This window comes from Erigeron canadensis, chromosome 4 (assembly GCF_010389155.1).
Source record: "Erigeron canadensis isolate Cc75 chromosome 4, C_canadensis_v1, whole genome shotgun sequence".
Taxonomy (NCBI): Eukaryota; Viridiplantae; Streptophyta; class Magnoliopsida; order Asterales; family Asteraceae; genus Erigeron; species Erigeron canadensis.
Genome location: NC_057764.1, coordinates 37,528,332 through 37,547,500, shown reverse-complemented (window position 1 = coordinate 37,547,500; position 19,169 = coordinate 37,528,332). Strand labels below are relative to the sequence as shown.

Here is a 19,169-nt window from a genome sequence, read left to right as displayed (position 1 = left end):
ATCATATGCATATTTAAAGTAGATAGGGAAAAAAACATAACAGGTTTTACCATCAATAACAAAGGTTTTCTTCATTCAGTTACCATCAAAAACACTTATTTGACTCAAATGTACATGATAGCTGGTTGGCCATGCCCACTTTCAAACCCTTTCACTAGCCACTCCCATGATATAATCTAATAAAGTATATGAGTCACCATACGTGTTATAATTGGGACATATTGACATAACCATAAATAGCCCTTAAATCAACTGTGGATTGACATATTCAAGATCAGTTATAGAAAATTGAGACTTTTGGCACCTTTTCATGTCGAATGCCTAAACACATGTTGGCATCTTTAACGGCAGTAGGCCAAATTTTTTGCTTTGAAGTTGGATATTGCATGTTATAATGGTAACAAGGTGGAGAAATAGAAAAAGTTTGGATCTACTCATCTCTTTAACTGTGGTTTAGAACTCCTTCCACCATCAATATTCGCTACAAAATCTTTGGTTGGTCAAAGCCGTTCTATAAAATGAAACTGTATCACATCTAATTACCCTTTTAAGCAAAGAAACTAAGGTTTAGTGCCATGGGTTTTTCTTCATCGTTCCAGTTCTCGAAGTGGCCGAGCTTATTTTCTGCAAGAAGTTACAAAAGAAAAACAAGAAATTAGGTAAAAAACTTATGGCTAAAAGAATATGATATGAAGATGTTATTGTGTACCGATTTAGACTTCTTTGTCTTCCCTCGAATCCTGTTCTTTTGAGGTTTCAATTTATAAATTCGCACCATCCAATGATGCGTTGTGAATACCTGCAAACCATAAGAATCAGTAACATGAACTTGGGAACTTTTTTGGCAGGAAAAGAAGTTTTTGTGTCTACATATGAAAGGGGAAAAAAAGGAACTTTGAGGATTGTTTTGAACTTGCCTCCTCAAAATGAGTTAACTTAAAGTGCTTCTTTCCAATTTCGGTCCTCCTTACTCTATCGTATCCTTTACCACCATCAGTTTCCACAAACCTAAATTATAATAGCAACTCGAGTTAGAAACAATGACGATTTACACTAATGAACCAGCAATGGAACGTGTTTGTTTGCATATACGTATATGTATACATATATGAATATATGATGCCAGAAAATATAAAATACAAGGTCAAAGAAGTCTCTTTCTAATCGGGATGAAGTTATAATATCTAGGGCCATATTCATTTACTCGTACCCAATTGGTTGAGTTGAAACTACGAAGTAATAAGAATCAACAGCTACAAGTATTTCATAACCTCAATGTTTTGGAGAAACACCATACCTAAAATAAGATAGTTTGTACATGAGACTGTTAAGCATGGTTGGAGTGGCTTGAGAGTCGATTCGGTACTGACCATCTCTCTATACAAAAGAACGAAAATACAAAATTATCTTGATAGTTAATATGAGAGCTTAAGTAGAGGCATTCCATGCGCTTTGTACAATTTAAGAAGTATGATAATGCTGTGCATGGTTGTTGCCACATGCAATACTTACCAGATAATCAGGTTCCTTGATATGTGGGAACACACCTCCTCCTATACGCACCATCCATAAGAATTTATTTATGTCATCGCTAGGGTATCCCACAAGACCTGAAATATAAAGCTTCAGAATTCTAATTTTCTCCCTCGACATCTTTTATTTGATTTTATCGCGGTGAAAACACACCTCCAAACACAACAAGGACGTATTTTACATCCAAGGAGTTGAAAATTTCCCAAGCTGCCTTTTCAGGGGATGACATGGCAGTACCAACAGTGGCAATATGAGTGTTGTTCCATGTGTTGTTATCAACAATGACAGTTCGGTTTGCCATTGCAGTTGTTTGGTAACCATAATCCCACCAAGATGCAACCTGGAAGTGTGTAGCATCCATATTTAGTGTAAGCATAATGACACTTGAAATTTCATGTCTAGAGAGGTGCTCTTAGTACACTTTTAACTGTTTACAGATTAACCAACAGGCCTTTGGCAGTTTGGCCCAATGGTTTTGGAGGATCTGTACAACCATTAGGTTTTGAATCCAGGTCTCTTTAGAGAGATAGGTGTATCAATTTGATGAACTTTAAAAGGAAAACTATCTAGAATACTATTAGCAGAAATAGACAATGCAAATTATACCAACTTACTTTGTCGTCTACTTCAGTGTTATGGCTTAACCAAGCATAAGCCTCTCTAAAATCATCAAAGACATGAAGCCCGTCATGTGAATGAGAGGTAAGGACAATTGAAGGAGCTGAATATGCCTCTGCAGCAGCCCAAACGCTGTGGACCTATGATTGCATATTTACGCATGGGTTTAATTTAAAGAATACCAATTCTAGCAAAAGAAAAGTATCTAAGTAATGTTTGATGATGGTTAACAAAAGTAGCCAGGTAAGAAAAAAGAAGCAATTGTAACCACTGAATATAGTGATGGAAGGAAGAAAGTATGCTTACCACATAGAACGCACCCAGTAACACAGTTAAGAAAAGAGCAAAAAAAGATGCCTCAACAGGCAAGACCAGGGGCCTCTTTTCGGTCTTAGACTTGACAGAAGGCTTTTCAATAATCTCTTTTTCTTTTTTCTTATTTTTCCTTGAAGGCCGTTCCTTTAACGAGTCCTCTTTTTTGTCGTTTTTTATCACATCAGTTTGTGGAGAAGCCTTATTACCAGATACAATCTCCCCTGCCTTGGTGGTCAGTGTCCACAAAGAATCTTAGACAAGGAACTCTTCATATCGGGAAAATATTATATTTATTATTGCTTAGTCATATCAAGTACTTACATCAGTCTGCAGAGTCTCAGATAGGCCAGATATGTAAAATTTAATGGATCTAGTGAAAACATCAAAAGCTTCAGAAAGAGCAATTCCAGACATAATGCAGGCAGCAGGAGCAAGCACAAGCATTAGCCGTACCTGTCACGGCATTTTACATAAATAATGGGTTTGAGTGATGGAAGAATAGACTAGAGTAAACAATATGCGAATTTTTGGTGTGGTAACTACTTACCATGACACCGGAGAAATAAACCGACATTACAAGATAAAGGATTACAAAGGAGCTTGCATCTGATAGTGGAGTAAAACATGCCTGTCAGATAGTAAAGTAAAAAGCAGCAAGTTAAGGAAATATAATAGATCAAAAGTAAAAAGGGACCAAACTCTAAGAATATATATTTGGATGAACATCACGAGCTTACAATAATTCCAGCAGGGACCAAGAACGCTAAAACATTTAGATCCATAAAGTAAGAGGGCCATGTAGGTGGTTGATGTTCACTAACACTGGCAATGATTGGGATGTACTTGCTTGCATAAGTTCTGAAACAATAAAATAAAATTAAACCTAAAGAATTCAGTTTATTCAACGTTTTTGGCGGGTTGGTTTGAGAATGAAATGCTAGTAAAGGAACATAAAGTTACATTAGTAACTAGCAAATTAATTTAATCAATTTATATCAAGGAAAGACATGCAAAGAGAGAATATATGTTTAAAAGTGGACTAGACAATTGTAATAGTCACATGAAGCAATAAAGAGACACCAAACTTACGGATCAAGAAGACTTAAACTTCGTCCACTCCATCCCTTTGTAGGACTAGATGCAACTACTGCTACAAGTACTGCTACTACAGCGCAAGATACCACCCTGAATGATGTACAAAATAAATAAATATATTGAAGAGGAAGTTCTGAAATTCTAGAACCAATTGTAATACTTCATATCTTTCAGTGGGAAACAAACTGTCTAAAGAATCAATTTTGACTTTTAAGATTCAGTTTATCATCTTTTTGTCCCAGATAAATGCAACATTGGAAGAGCATTACAAATGCTAGAAAATTTATGTAAAGCAGCAAATGTTCAAACTTACAAGCCAACAGATACTACAAGGGTGACAGCTACTTTAAACATCTTTGGAGAGAGAATTCCTTTGATGTAATATACAAGAGCCACCACATGGATGACAATGAAAACCTGTAAAAAAAATCATTAGAGTTGACAAAAAAAAGTATGTAATACTTGAAATTAGTAACTACAATTACCACACCACGATTAGTTGTAAAATAATATCATGTGTATGAAAACGAAAACCACAAAAGCACTATATCTCAGATTCTCAGTATTTACCACCAGCCTAGTTGTGTGACAAATTCAGTTCAACTTTAGCAACATTTATGGTCTGTTCACTCTGTTAGTCTGTTTGAACAACTTACCGTTGATACATCCCCAAATATAAGATATGCATGATTTATATAAATGTACTGTTATAAAAAGAGGACATGAGCAAGAACTGCACCAACATTCATTGACATGAAACAACTCTTTCAAAATATATCTATTTTGTAAGCTGCAACTAAGTAACAGAAAAGACAATTCATATTGTGAGGTCTAGAAATACCTATTAATATTGAGGCAACAGATAGTGAGTTCAAAGATTTTGAAATCATGTTTATACCTCTTGTGTTAGTTAGGGAAGATAATGAATCTCATGTTAATTCCAACTCAAACAAGATTCGATATTGGTCCAACTATATAAAGAAAAGCTAATTTGTAACTAACTTGTTATAGAATATTATTGCCCTTCAAATCATAAAAACTATAGAAGTTCATACAAGGACAAGACTGTCTTTATAACATTTCATATCAAAGCCATGTGACCATGTCAGAAATCCTAGAGATGCATCAAAAGCCTAGATTCCTAGAATACCATAAACATGTCCAAAGTGGCACACTCATATGTGGAACTCACCAAGAATGATGCAAAATGTTCTGATGTCATGACAGCATTAAAACCAACAACAGGCACCAATGCTGCCAGTAGCGTTCCCAAGACAACCTGCATAGCCATCACAAAGACGTTAATGACTTGAAAGCAACTTTAACAACAAAAGCCAACATCATATGAAAAAATTTATAGTAAGTATTTGTGCTAAACCAAGTTAGTCTTTCGTAATCACTTTTGTGCAAAAATAGCTTTAATAAAAATACGAGTAAATAAATTCAGAGCTCTTAATTTTCGTAATTTTATTGAACTGTTATCATGTAAGTTGGACAGCAAGGAAATAGATAATGCAAAATCTTTCTCTTTTGAAATGCTTCTTCAGCAGCAACATTTCTTTCTAAATATTCAAGAACAGGATATTATATACTTACAAGTGGTGCGTATGCAATGTATAGGCGCGATGAATAGCGACCAGTCACGATGCAAAGAAGCACATGCATTGGTATGAGATTAATGATAAAGGTGTACCCTCCCCAAGAGCAGACCTGAATGGATGAAGAATATTATGTAAGATACGTAAATAGGAATTAATAGAATCAGCATAACATGTAAGTTGTAACAAAGAAAATCTGGACCATTCTAAGCATACCATGTAGAAGTATGAAATGGAATTTAATGTAGCGTAAAATAGGGATCCGGTGTTTAGAGTCTGCAAATACAATTATGTTAGTCATAAAAATATCTAACACATATATCTGTGTTCATATCATGTATTCCAATAAATTGTACAATACTGGCTGTTAAAATTAACACTGAGCTTTGTTAAAAATAAAATTGAAAAAAAGGTTAGCACTGAGCTTTGTTAACAAGATATGAAAGGAAGCCATTTGTATCAATATCCAACCTTAATGTAGAGATAGAATGTAAAGATCAAAGCAAAGATAGCCACAGCTTCATTGTCGTAGCTCCCAGCTACCGATCGGGATATATAGGATGGCACCTATAAGAATATAAAATAATCAATAATCAGATAAAACATTAGATCGTCATATGCAAAGGGATCAAGGGAATGAGTAAAATGTAGCACTACACTATCGTAGGCAGTGAATAGAGTTCTGTACACAACTACAACTCCTAAACTGCCCAAAACCCAAGGCTGGTGTTTTGAGTCTTTGATTACACGGGTGAGTATTGAGTAATTGACAAGTAATCATGGACAGTGACCAACGCAACGAGCCGAATGGGAAATAAAAATGGATTAGTCAAAATCACCTTGAAGTTTTCTAATTGAACAGCTTGATGTTTCTAAACATATTTCTAGGGTCCTACAAACAACTATGTTTATGTTTAAGATTTGAAGTATTTAATTCTATGGTCCTATGAACATGTGATAAACATAATTTTGAAATTTATGTATATAAAGTTACAACCCAAATACCCCCCGCCTAGGCCAATTACTCCCTACATCCAAGCCGGCCACTTGGGGACCACCTAGCGAGTTTTACAACGGTGATCACCTGAAGGCCAAAAGTATCTTTCAGTGGGGCCTAGTATTTCCCACTGTCCTTGCTCACATTCTGACCTCTAAGGCAGTTTATATGCTCGTTCTAAAACGTGTTATCATGCATTCACATCTCTGAAAGGATAAATGAACAAACTATACAGACTGAAAACATGATTCTCTGCTATTGGCAGCTTTACGTAAGCTATTGCATATTTGCATATGGTATCCATACAAGAAACTGATTCTCAGTTAATACTGGTGTGTGTCCTTCACATTAATGTCACACCATAACTTCGCCTGATTCATCTCCCCAGTCAGAAGCGAGCCGCAAAATTTGGCGGCCAGAACATTAAATATGACAAACCAGACTCTGTCTGAATTTACACCTACAGAAGTTTCATGTTTGATAACTGTTAAGAAACTAGACCTGTGTGCTTCCCAGAAGTCCTCTAAATGTTGAAGATACTGTAAGTATATATATGTGTGAAGGTGAAAAACTACATGGTCTATCAGAAACTCAGAGCACAGAATGAACTTAAAGGGCCTTATGTTTCATGTGCACTCAACATACATCTAAGATGTTTCTGAACATAGTTATAGAGTCTAATAAAAAAGAAATCCACCTTGATGAACTCATGTATATGAAGACTAAGCAATACAAATTGGAACTAGACTGTAAACTGCAAAGGAGTTCCACTCCTAAATCCTTATTAATGCACTATTCACATGTGTCTTACGTCAGTTAGTAATTGATTTCATTAAACAGTGCATGTGTCGTAAAGAAGTTGAGTGGAAAATAAGAAGAGATGATATCAAATTCTAGGAATTTCAGATCAAAGTTCTCTGCAAGTCTGTACGGTGTAGCTGAATGCATACAGCAATATCGACTGAAATTTATATAAAAGAAAAAAGACTAAACTATTACAAGTAATCGTTATGTAATTACCATGGCCAGAAGAACTGCAGCAGTCAGTCCAGCACCTGTTCCCTTAACTTCCTATGTAAAATCAAGTGAATAAGAATGAGGGATCTCAGTATCATGTACAACATTCATTCTTAATCTATATATTACAGCCAGAAAACAAACCAGCACATAGAAAACAAACCTTAGTTAAGAGATATGTTGACCATGCAGCAAAGGCAGAGAACACAGGCGCAGTAAATACGCACACAGTTTCAACAGACAAAGGAATATTTAAGGATTGAAGCACCCTGAAATCAAGAACTTTTAGTTATTTACTGAAACAGTACATGAGGCATCAACGGTTGCACTTAAGAATAACTAGCAAAAAAATAGTCGAATAGAAGAGACTGATACGCACTTCCATATAGTTCCAGCTGTCAAGGTCAACCCTGGGTAAACGGTTCCACCAATGACTCGTCCAAGCGGATACCTAAAGATACGTAAGCAATATTGTGTGAACTTCAGTGAGGGGATGCACAATTATAAAAAAGAAAGAAACAAAAGTATATCCACATACCAGGTACGATCATCAAACCAGTTCCAGAAGTCATATATCCCGTTCTTTGTAAGGAACTGTAATCAAAAGAAAAACATAAGCAATATAAGCATGCACCATAGGCACAAACAATTGTTATGAAACAAATTTTTGCAATGCGTTGAGAGGTGAGAGAGGAGGTAAATGTGGTTATTTAAGAATGTCTCCTCAAAAAGAGAGTACCAGATACTAGCCCGTCTACTTTTCCTTTATTCTTGAACCTTTTTATTCCGTTATGAAAGGTGTTTAAGTATTCAGAGTATTATATCACCAGACATAAAGTTGTTACCAAGGGTGGGTATAAATTCTATATACAGAATTAGCATATCAACACACTCCGTCCTTCTAGTTTGAGTTTGGAGTTCATTTTTAGTCTTTACAAAGAGTCAAAGATCCCAAAAGATCACTCATTAAAATAAGTCAATTCAGCAAAATTTCCAGGATCAAATAGACAATAACCACGGTTTCATCAGAAATCACAGAATGCTCACATTTATGGCCCTCTATAGTAAAAAATGGATCACCTTTTTACGTTTTAACAGCTACATAACCATCATATTTGTCAATTAGATTCAATAAAATCTTTAGAGCTGAGTGAACTCAATTATAAAATCAACAGCACGAATCTCTTAACTAAATCAATTATATACATAACTAAATAAATTAACAAAAAAAGGAAAAAGAATATACCTGAGTGACTCTATAATTAAAATAAGGATCAAATTCATGAATAACACTTTCATACTTAATAACCTGAAAACACAAAAATAATATATAAAAATATATTATAAGATACAGATCAGTTAAATAAATTCAAGCTTAAATATATAGATCCGAATGATTTGTAATAAATATATACCGAAAATAAACGGATCGAGAATGCAAGTACTCCAATCAACAACAGAATGAAGAAGGCGAGAACATTTCCGAAGGCGAACCGGAGAGACGACGGTGACGGAGAAGACGGCGGTGGTTTGGTGATGATGTCGACGGGAACCGCCATTACTGGCCGTCGGAAAGTGTGTGTGTGTTTTTGAAAGTGAGATCGGATTAAGTGAAGTCAACGAAGACTGAGGGTGTTCAGTTATTAGTTAGATGTGTCATATGTGTATGTGTGATTGGATCAGACTAAGTTTTGTACACGTGTTGTGTGATTATTGGCTATGCTACGTGAATTTTCTTAAACGGAGAAAGATACTCCTTTAAACTATGGAATTTGCATAAATGAAATTACATTTGACTCACCAAGTCGAGAAGGTTTGCCGTATGCATAATTCTCGAAATTTGATTTTTTTACTCGTGACTCAAATCATAAAGGCATCCATAATGGCAAATTTGTTTCCCAAAAGCTTTTGCCCCAATAATAAAAACTTGAAACTAGCATTAAATCCTTTAAATTGTAATAAAATATGTAAGATAGAGAGTGTAAAAACTTGAAGTTTTACAAGTCATTGGAAAAAAAGTTTTTACTCCCAATGATAAAAAGTCTTTATAAAAGGTTTTTGTAATAATATCAAGTCTTAGAAAAAGCTTTATAAAAATACCATTGGAGATGCTCTAATAGTCAGGATATTTGAAAATGTATATTTTTATAATTATGTGTAAGTATTTTTTTTTAGACATATTGTAATGTATTAATATATTAAGCTAAAAATAGAAATACTATTAAAATCAAATTAAATTTAAAAGCATATAAAAGAGTTATGTTTAAAAAAAATAAAAAAATTTAAATATTATTTTGTGACTCGGAACATGACTCGAACCGACTCGCCACAAAACACGAGTCTTGTTACGAGTCTAGAGTAAAGCGAGTCATTCCATCGAGTCGTCTCGTTTTCCCTTTGTTTTGGCTCGACTCGTACGAGTTCGACCGTATGTGAAACGATGCGTGGTGTACAAAACATTTTTTAGAAAAATCTTTGCTATCCACTATTTGTCCTTTTTTTATACTAGATATAGATGTATGCGTGGCATACAACACAATTTCAAAAGCAGATACAAATGTAAGTTAAAATTAAAATTATATCAATTGTGTCAATCAATACGAGGCTTCGTGGATCTATTGGTAATCCAAAGGTAGCTCGTAACTTTTAGTTCCTTAATAACATAACAGAAAGATGGTACTTTGTTCAAGAAAATGCATTCATTTTTTATCTCTCAAATTATCCACCAAATATAAACTAGGTTAATATATCGGCTCTTGCTATAGTTGATGTGAGGGTGATTATGTAAGCTAGGTAAATCAAGGATGATGTCAGGTTTGATTAGAGGTATATTGGCATATTTCACTAAGTTAGAAAGAGAGATTGTAGAAAATTAGCGAACTTCAATATTGAAAGAAAAAATGGTGAGTGAATTCGCTGTATGAGTTGCACATAGAGCAAATTGCTGAGGTGTATCAATTGCTTTTTGGTTTGGATTCTATCCATTTCGAGACACCAGCTAAAAATGTTAATCTTGAATGGTGCAAGGTGGTTCCATGGGAAAGTTCGTCAATTGGGTCCAATTATATACTAAAACCAAACAATTTGAAACAAAATCAACCACAAATAGGGATGGCAACGGGTAGAAAAAACTCGTAATCCACGGATACCCATCCGTCATGAACGGGTAATTTCAACAATTTTTACCCGTGGATACGTAACGGGTATGAATATGTGCCTGTTTGCGGGTCACGGACGGATAATGAGTATACTATATCCGTCATGGATAAATCCGTATCGCGAACCCGCGATACCCATATAAGATACCCGTGGATATATCCGTCATATAGTGTTAACCCGCATAATATTATTTAATTCTACACACAATTTATATTATACTTGTGATATATATTAATGTGATAGTGTCTAATGTATTGTTATTTGACGTAGAATTTGAGAAAGTTTTGTTTATGTAAGTTCCGAATTTCATATATATTTAGTTTCTTTCAATACACTATTTTTTATCTTGTTGTATAAAGTATCTTATAAAAAAGCAAACTAATATTTCATTGAATACTCGTTCGACAATCACGTTTATATTTAAACAGATTAAAACATTGAGAAATGAAGAACTTTGAATAAACTGTTTAAGTATTCAAAGGATATTAAATAATTGATTGTATTTTATAATTTAAAGTAATAACCCGCGTATCTATCCGTGAACTTACATAACCGCGGATCATGGATATAGATAACATATTTTACCCGTTGGTGGATACCCGCAAATTGGTAGATCATAAAAAACCCACAGACATGATAACGGAAAAGAGGTATCTGCACCCTTAACCACAATCTAGTAACTATATACAAATTAATGTCTTAAAGTATTAACTCCATATACAAGGTTTTGCCTGCACTTGTCTTATACCTCTAATTTTCTATCTAATTTTTTGGTGCAAAACAATTATTATTCTTAGAAAAACCATGAATTTGTTCCTCATTGTCACCACCAATTATATTGCCCCTAATATGTAGAACAAATTAACATCACAACTTATCATTTCAGCTCCTATTTTATCTTTGAGTCTTTAAAAGCCTGATAATCTTTGAATTTCAAATGGTTAAAAGTTATATGGTTCATCTACTTCCAAGTCCATTGCAAAGTAAGACCTAAAGCTATCATTTACACTATATTCTATATTGTTTTAGAACACTTAATTTTAACAAAACCATTTTATCAGTCTTTTTATTCATTCGGCATTTTATTCCGGTTAATTTTTTCTAGTATCTCCCCAAAATCCATTTTACATACTTTCGATCAAAGAAATTATTATGATAATATTAACAAAAGATAATTGTAAAATTGCATGACTATTGATAATGCTTTAATTTTCTTAATTAGCTTATATATGTTTAATTTATGTAAAATGAAATTGAAAACGACATATATGTTTAATTTATTGAACTTTAATTTATATAAGTTAATGTGTGATTGAAATTGAAATAATATAGATATAGTAAAATGAAATTTTTGAATAAAAAGAACTGGCTAATCAACCCAGGTTAACTGATACACATTTTGCAAATAAACCGAATGATACCTAGGTAGCTTTAAAATATGTTGTCATATTAAAATGTATAATAACAACGTTATGTAAGTTTAAAAGTTGTGATATATTATTATGACAAAAACAAAATTAAACGGTAACAAAATTGTGTAGTTGTGGACATACGATAAAACACATTCGGTTGACAAAAACAAAAAAATACCATTATCTGGAAAACAAACACCATAGTTTTGGCCTATTATAAATAAAAAATAAGGTGATTAAAATCTTACATAATAATACAAACATTTGATAAAACTCTATATTAATGATACATATTAGAAAAAAAGATAATTTGAATTTTAAATTAAAAAATTATGATGATGTCATAATTAAATTAAAAAGATGTATGGTAATACTACATAAGACAACTTTTAAAAATCTTATGTCATCGAAATATCTATATCCATATTTATAGTATATTATAAAGTAAATAAGTTTTAATTTTCAACTTTCAATTTCAACAATGTACACATAATACATAATGTACCATACATCAATGGCTACAACTTTATCTCTACTCTATAAATCATTTTATTATTCTAATTCTTTCAAAATCTTTTATTTCAAAAACCGTACATCGATAAATTATAAAAATTATATAGGTGTTCTTAAAATTTCATGCTCTTTCATTAGAGATGTCATTCGATATACTTTCGACGAATTTTTAAATCCGTGGTCGGAGCCCGTACGGCTAAGACATTTGGCTATGATACTCTATGACATATCACCTCCTATGACCTATCATACTCACTATCTCAGCACGCAACGAGCGGGTACTTGCTCTCGTTTCTCTATTAACATAATAGATTTATTTATATGTAAATTTAAAATACAGTTATATGTAGAAAACATTTTTAAATATTTTATATAATAATTGTTTTTTAACCTAATATGTATACATCGATAATTCATTCTTTATTTTTTAAAGGTAAATGACTAAATTTTTTAAAAAGCTTACTAATTGAGTCATTGAGATTTGAGGAGTAAGAAAAAAATAAGTGGTTGAAATATAGAGTTAGTTTCACAAATCGTCCTTTATCTTTTACCAAAACATCACGTTTCATCCTTTAACTTTCAAAATGACACTGGCAATCCTTTATACAAGGATAATGGTCACGTTCAGTCCTTTATATAAACGGACGTTATTGTTGGATGGTAACCCTCCTCACGTGAAAGCCATGTGAGGGCACTCTTGTCTTTTCCCCACCCCTTTTGACCGTCCTCTCTTTCTTTTTCACTTATATTACCTTTTTCTCTTCACTTTCCCCATTTCACACCAAAACTAAACCTAATATTTCATAAAATTCAATAAATTGTGGCCTCCAACAAGAAAATGGTGTTTTGTGGGTGCGGTAGGGAAGCAATAATTCGGACATCATGGACAGACAAAAACCCAGGAAGGCGTTTTTATGCATGCCCAAATGAGGTACGTTTTCATTAAATTTCAATTAGATAATAAATCTTGTATGAATTGAAATGGTTTCTTGCACTTTTGGTAGGCTTCGAAATGCAGATTCATTGGATGGGTTGACCCACCGATGTGTCAACGTGCAATGGAAATTATACCAGGCTTGTTGAGGTCTAAGAACCGAATTGAAGCACAACTACAAAAAAAAAATAACGAATTGAAGAAATTGAAGATAGTGTTTGTGGTTGTATTAATTGTGATTTTGTTTGTAAGATTTGGTTAGTAGTTTGAATCAGTGTATCTTGTATCTTTGTTAAGTATCAATGACAATGGTTATGTTTTAGTTTCTTTGTCAATTTTCTTGAAATTTGGCAATACATTTTGTATTTCATCAGAGTGTCAATAATTTACATTTTGTACATGAGCAGAGTAACAATAATTTACATTTTGTACATGAGCAGAGTTTCAATAATAATTATTCGATTTTGTACATGAGCAGAGTATAAGACATGTGAAATTTTGACTTGGTATAAAATCAATGGACATAAAAGACATAAAATACACATAACACATTACATAGACTAGAAAGACATAAGTACTAGTAGCAGAGTACATGACCACATTACATAGACTAGAAAGACATAAGTACTAGTCTGAAATTACATGGACATAAAAGACATAAGTACCATAACACATTACATTGACTAGAGTACTAGAAGCAGAGTACATGACCACATAAGGTAGCAAAATGTATCAAAAGATTGCATGATCACATGACCATATTACATTAGACATAAATATCGAATAACATTAAACTTTCTTTAGGCTGCTTTTCAGAACACATCTTCTACCACCTGGACTTGAAACAACATTGGACTTGGTAGATCTTGGACCTCCAACTTGAATTTCCTAGACTTTGACCTCCATCTGCACTAGAAACTCCCTCATTTGGAACTCTCTTTCTTTTGCTTGGTTGTGTTGGAGCACATTGACTTGCTTGTGTTGGAGCACTTTGACTTGCTTCAGTTGGACCAGCTTGACTTCCTTGTGTCCATTTGCAAGTTTTCTTGTTGTGACCAGCTATCCCACATTTCTTACAACAAACAGACCTATGCTTCCTTGACAGTCTCCCACCTTTGACCATTTCATCAATCTCTTCTGCAGTCTTTCTTCTTTTCTTTTTAAGCCTTCCAACAGGTACATGATAAGCAGGGTAAATGATCATAGTTGGTATTTGACACTTAACCCACATATTAACACCACTGGTTGGGTTAATTTTGAAATTGTACATCAATTTCCAAGTAGTCATCCTATAAATAGGATCAACCCATGCCTCTGGCACATCAACTGGTATTTGATTATTCACCATATCCCAATTAACTGCAATTGCATGTTTGCATGGTATTCCTGTGATTTCCCACCTTCTACATATGCAACTCATTTCATCAATATTAACAACACACTGATCTGACCAAGGGCCACTCACTTGATATTTGTTATCACCATTAAAGATAGCTTTGTATGATTCAGCCTCAGTTTTGTTAACTTCTAACAATTTAGTTGCAGTGGGGGTCAAAACACCTGTGGACTTGTCTATAGCCTTACACACATTCCCAATCTTTATCATCAAATACTCCCTAATGAACTCTAGACAAAATATTATGGGCTTCTCCCTACCCTTAACCAACTTGCTATTCAGTACCTCACACATATTATTCAACAACACATCAGATTTAGCCCTCCCTGTTTAGAAAAAGTACATATATTCATATTCTGAATTTAGAAAAAGTACATATATTCATATTCTGGATACAACATACCTGAAAAGTGTGATCTACTCCAATGTTTAGGTGGGATTTTGGCTAACCAGTTGTGTGCAGGTTCAATGAATCTTTTGAATTCAGACATGTACTTGGTAAATTCTTGGACAGTTGATGCAGTTGCACACCTCCACAGATGATTCTTAAAAGCTGTACCTCTCCATTGCAGCTTCATATTTTCATGGATGTGTTTTACACAGTACCTGTGTTCAGCACATGGAAAGACTTTTGCTAAAGCTGGAATGAGGCCCTGTGCATAAATTTTAAGTAATTAAGTAACAAATTATCAGTAATTAAGTAAAAAACTATAATTATAAGTAAATGAGTAACAAATTATCAGTAATTAAGTAAAAAACTACAATTATAAGTAAATGAGTAACAAATTAAGTAAATTTATAAATAATTAAGTAAGAGATTAACCTTTTGTCTATCACTTATGAAAGTGAAGTTGGAATTCCTCTCTAAATCTAAATCATCTCCCAGGCATTCTAAAAACCAAGTCCAAGAGTTAAGGGTTTCTGCTTCTACAACTGCATAGGCCACTGGATATATACCATTGTTTGAGTCAAGTGTAACTGCAGTCAATACCTGTCCTGGGAAAGGACCAGACATAAATGCCCCATCAAGGCCCAACAACTCCCTACCAACAGACTTATAACCCCTCTTTAATGCTCCTAAACAAATATAAATTCTCTTGAAAACTCTGGTAGGCTCATCTGCACTAGAAGGTCTTTCAACCTCAAGTTTTACAGTAGTGCCAGGATTTGAAGTCTGTAACTCAAGTATATAGTCTCTCATTAGGTTGTATTGTCTAGTGTAGTCTCCTTTCAGCTCACCTTTTGCTCTTTTCTTAGCTCTCTGTGCTTTCTGCTTTGATAAACCTATCCTGAATTTCTGTTGGAGTTCTTCTTGCAATGCTCTCCCTGGTATGTCAGGATTACCTTCAAAGATAGCATATTTGCAGATTAATGATTTAACATATTTAAGTAAAAAGATAGCATATTTAAGTAAAAAGAAATATTTGCAGATTAAAAATTAACATATTTAAGTAAAAAGATAGCATATTTGAGTAAAAAGAATTTATGGATACAAGCAGGATTACCTTCAATCCGTTGAATGATATTCTTGGCCAGAAATGTGGATGTGCATTGTTTAATAGATCTTGATTGAAGACATTTGTGCTCTTCCTTGCATGTTTGGACCATCCAAGTTTCAGAACCCTTGATCTTGGACACATGTAATGTCCATGGACAAGTAAACAAATCTGGATTAGTTTTGTGTCCTCTACCTCCTTTATTTCACATGGGAATCTTTGTCTGCCACATGGCTAGGCCCATCCCCACTTGTATTTTTCTTCTTAGGCTTACTCTTTTGGACATTTGTATCACTAGGCCCATCTGCTACCTTATTCACATTCTTCTTTGTCAACTTGGGCTTCCAAGGCCCTTCTGGATTATTGACTTGCTTTACACCTGCATCCTTCACAGTTTGGCCCAAATTTGTTTGACCAAGTGGATCAAAAACAGCTAATTTCCCTTCACAGACCACTCTAACTCTTTTTTTTTTAATCATTTTTTATAATTTTCAGTTGTCTTCTGGTTTCAATTGCATGGCTTCTAACCATATCTTTCACCTCCTTTGAGCTCCCAAATGTCTGACTAGGATAAAAGTAAGTTTTATGTAAATGACCTTCCACATTTGGCTTCTTCTTACCTAACCTTTTTAACATTCTATTCCTAATTTTGTTCACATTATCATCAGCATCATAAGCACTCTCAAATTGTTCATTGTCTCTAACATCAAGTTCAGAATTCTGTTCTGTCAAACCTACATCCTGTTCTACAGGTACATTGTGTCCCATGAACTCCAATTCTGGATCTACATTCATTTGAAAATGTCTCATATCCACCTATGCCTCCTCTACTTCATTCTGTTCATCTACTATGTAATCACTATCTTGACTATCATCACCACTACTATCACTATTGTCACTTGTATCATCCCCATTACCTTTTTCTTCTACACTATCATTACTACCCTCACCACTCATTTGCCCATTTTCATCTAAATCATTAGCACATGGAAACTCTACATGAGCTTTCCCTTTATCATTAGCACATGGAAACTCTACATGGGCTTTCCCTTTATCATTATTCACATTATCAGTTGGTTGGCTACTTGGAGTTAGCACAGGTTCCTCATTCCAGTCAAGTAACAATTTTCTATAAGGTCCAGTTTTATGTTTTGGTCTGGTTATAGGTACATTAGTCATTTCATCATCAGGTATCTCCTCAATCACTAATTTCTTGGCAATTGGTGAAAAGTACGAACTTAAATTGGTCTGGTCATGTTCTACGTAAACTTGTATTAGGTTATTGTCATCAATATAATTAGACAAGTTATGAACATCCCCATCACAGGATAGAGGTTGAAGACCATCTTTTAAATTAGTTTTTGGTTTTAAAAAATAATACCACATAAGCTGCTTTTCCTTATAACCCAAATCCACCATAATTGAGTCCATTTCATGCAGTGAGAAAAAATCAATATTAATACAATCGGCATAGTTTATCTTACCCCCATTGTATTTCATCACTGGCTTTTGTGTAAAAGAACCTCCATGGTGAATCTCCATCGAGAATAACCCAACATAACAAGCTACATTATTTAGAAAAAAAATTAATTAAATAAAGAAATACTTTAACCTAAATTGATAAACCCTAACCATATTATTGTTAATTAATCAAAGAACTCAAACAAATAAAGAGATACTTACCATAACCTTTATCCAGATCATAAACTTCACCTGGTGGTCGAATAGAATAAAGAGGATTAGATGTCATTTTTTAGGGTTTTTATTAAAATGGGAGGGGTGGGAGTATTTATAAGGGAGAAAGAGAGAGATGACGGTCAAAAGGGGTGGGGAAAAGACAAGAGTGCCCTCACATGGCTTTCACGTGAGGAGGGTTACCGTCCAACAATAACGTCCGTTTATATAAAAGACTGAACGTGACCATTATCCTTGTATAAAGGATTGCCAGTATCATTTCGAAAGTTAAAGGAGGAAACATGATGTTTTGGTGAAATTTTATGAAATTTTGTCTTGAAATATATTATAAATAAGTGATTTCAATTATAAAATGAAAATAAGAATAGATATAAAAATATAGATAATAAAAAAAAAAATAATGGGATATCTATATAATTATTAAAACAGTAAGAATCCAAACATTCTAAAGCCTTTTTCCAACCTAAAGCAAGCTTCAAATATTGTCACGTAGGATTTATCCTACGTGGCATCTCTATATTTTTCCCCACAATTTATATTTATATTTAATATTTAATATATATATATATATATTTAATTTATATTTATATATTAAAGTAAAAAATAACAATTTCATCTAAACAAAAAAAAACAACAAATGGTTTAAAGATTTTATAACGACATTGCTATATTTTACTTGCTTTCTAAATATATATGTAATAATTAGTATTATTAAATAAGAAACTATATCTTTATAGGGTTTTAACTTAATCCGTAGTATAAAATTTATTTTATTCATAATTAGATTCAAATCTTTTAGGCAAAGATAACAATGTATTTTAATAAATATATATGGAGTATTAAATTTCTTAATAGGAATTTGAATATTTTAATTAGATAAATAATATCATTTTACCCTATAAATTAGGTTTCATCTTTCTTAAGATTTTAACAGTTTTTTATACATTACTAATCTATCTTACTCAAGGGCTTTTCTTTGATCAAGGTAGTGAATAAACTAATGTTAACGAATTCCTCTTTTTATTATATTAAGTGGCCATTACACATGTGTAGTCACTAACTGAGTTATCATCTTTTTGACACAAACTAAATTGACATAATTATCACTATTTGTACAACGCCAATTTTGTTAACGGTTAGTTCCCAGGAGCAAGTTTTTCTTTTAGACCATATCTACAATAAATCAACATTCATCATTAATTAAAATAGCCGCACATCGTGCAGGTAAAATACCTAGTACGAGTATATAAAAGTTTTTTTATGATTTTTGATAGGATTAATCAATTTGTTTTTTGAAATAAAATGAAACACCAACTCTAGCGAGCTGCAATTACATATCGGGTCCATAAATACAAGGGGTGCAGCCAAAAGATAAAATCCGAACCCAATTA

The 19,169-nt window shown here is 33.3% G+C and overlaps 1 protein-coding gene across 1 annotated transcript; it reads right to left on the bottom strand.

Moving 5' to 3' along the window:
• Window positions 1-414: 414 nt before the first annotated feature.
• Window positions 415-8,789, bottom strand: LOC122595432 (dolichyl-diphosphooligosaccharide--protein glycosyltransferase subunit STT3A). Its single transcript, XM_043767789.1, has 23 exons — window positions 8,589-8,789; window positions 8,420-8,482; window positions 7,712-7,767; window positions 7,553-7,624; window positions 7,337-7,442; window positions 7,177-7,227; window positions 5,631-5,726; window positions 5,376-5,435; window positions 5,158-5,271; window positions 4,754-4,840; window positions 3,875-3,978; window positions 3,556-3,651; window positions 3,204-3,324; window positions 3,014-3,094; window positions 2,788-2,919; window positions 2,458-2,691; window positions 2,148-2,291; window positions 1,687-1,873; window positions 1,513-1,610; window positions 1,298-1,377; window positions 918-1,008; window positions 710-799; window positions 415-624 (listed from the first exon to the last, which is right to left on the bottom strand). The coding sequence occupies exons 1-23, from the start codon at window positions 8,730-8,732 to the stop codon at window positions 568-570; spliced, it is 2,364 nt and encodes a 787-aa protein (XP_043623724.1). The 5' UTR covers window positions 8,733-8,789; the 3' UTR covers window positions 415-567.
• Between the last annotated feature and the right edge of the window lie 10,380 nt (window positions 8,790-19,169).

Bases quoted from the DNA above. Each gene is read 5' to 3' on its own strand.
- LOC122595432 (XM_043767789.1), bottom strand. From the start codon at position 8,732: ATGGCGGTTCCCGTCGACATCATCACCAAACCACCGCCGTCTTCTCCG. The intron at 7,625-7,711 runs GTATGTGGATAT...ACGTATCTTTAG, and splicing joins TGGTTTGATGATCGTACCTG to GTATCCGCTTGGACGAGTCA. The intron at 2,292-2,457 runs GTAAGCATACTT...ATGCAATCATAG, and splicing joins TACTGGGTGCGTTCTATGTG to GTCCACAGCGTTTGGGCTGC.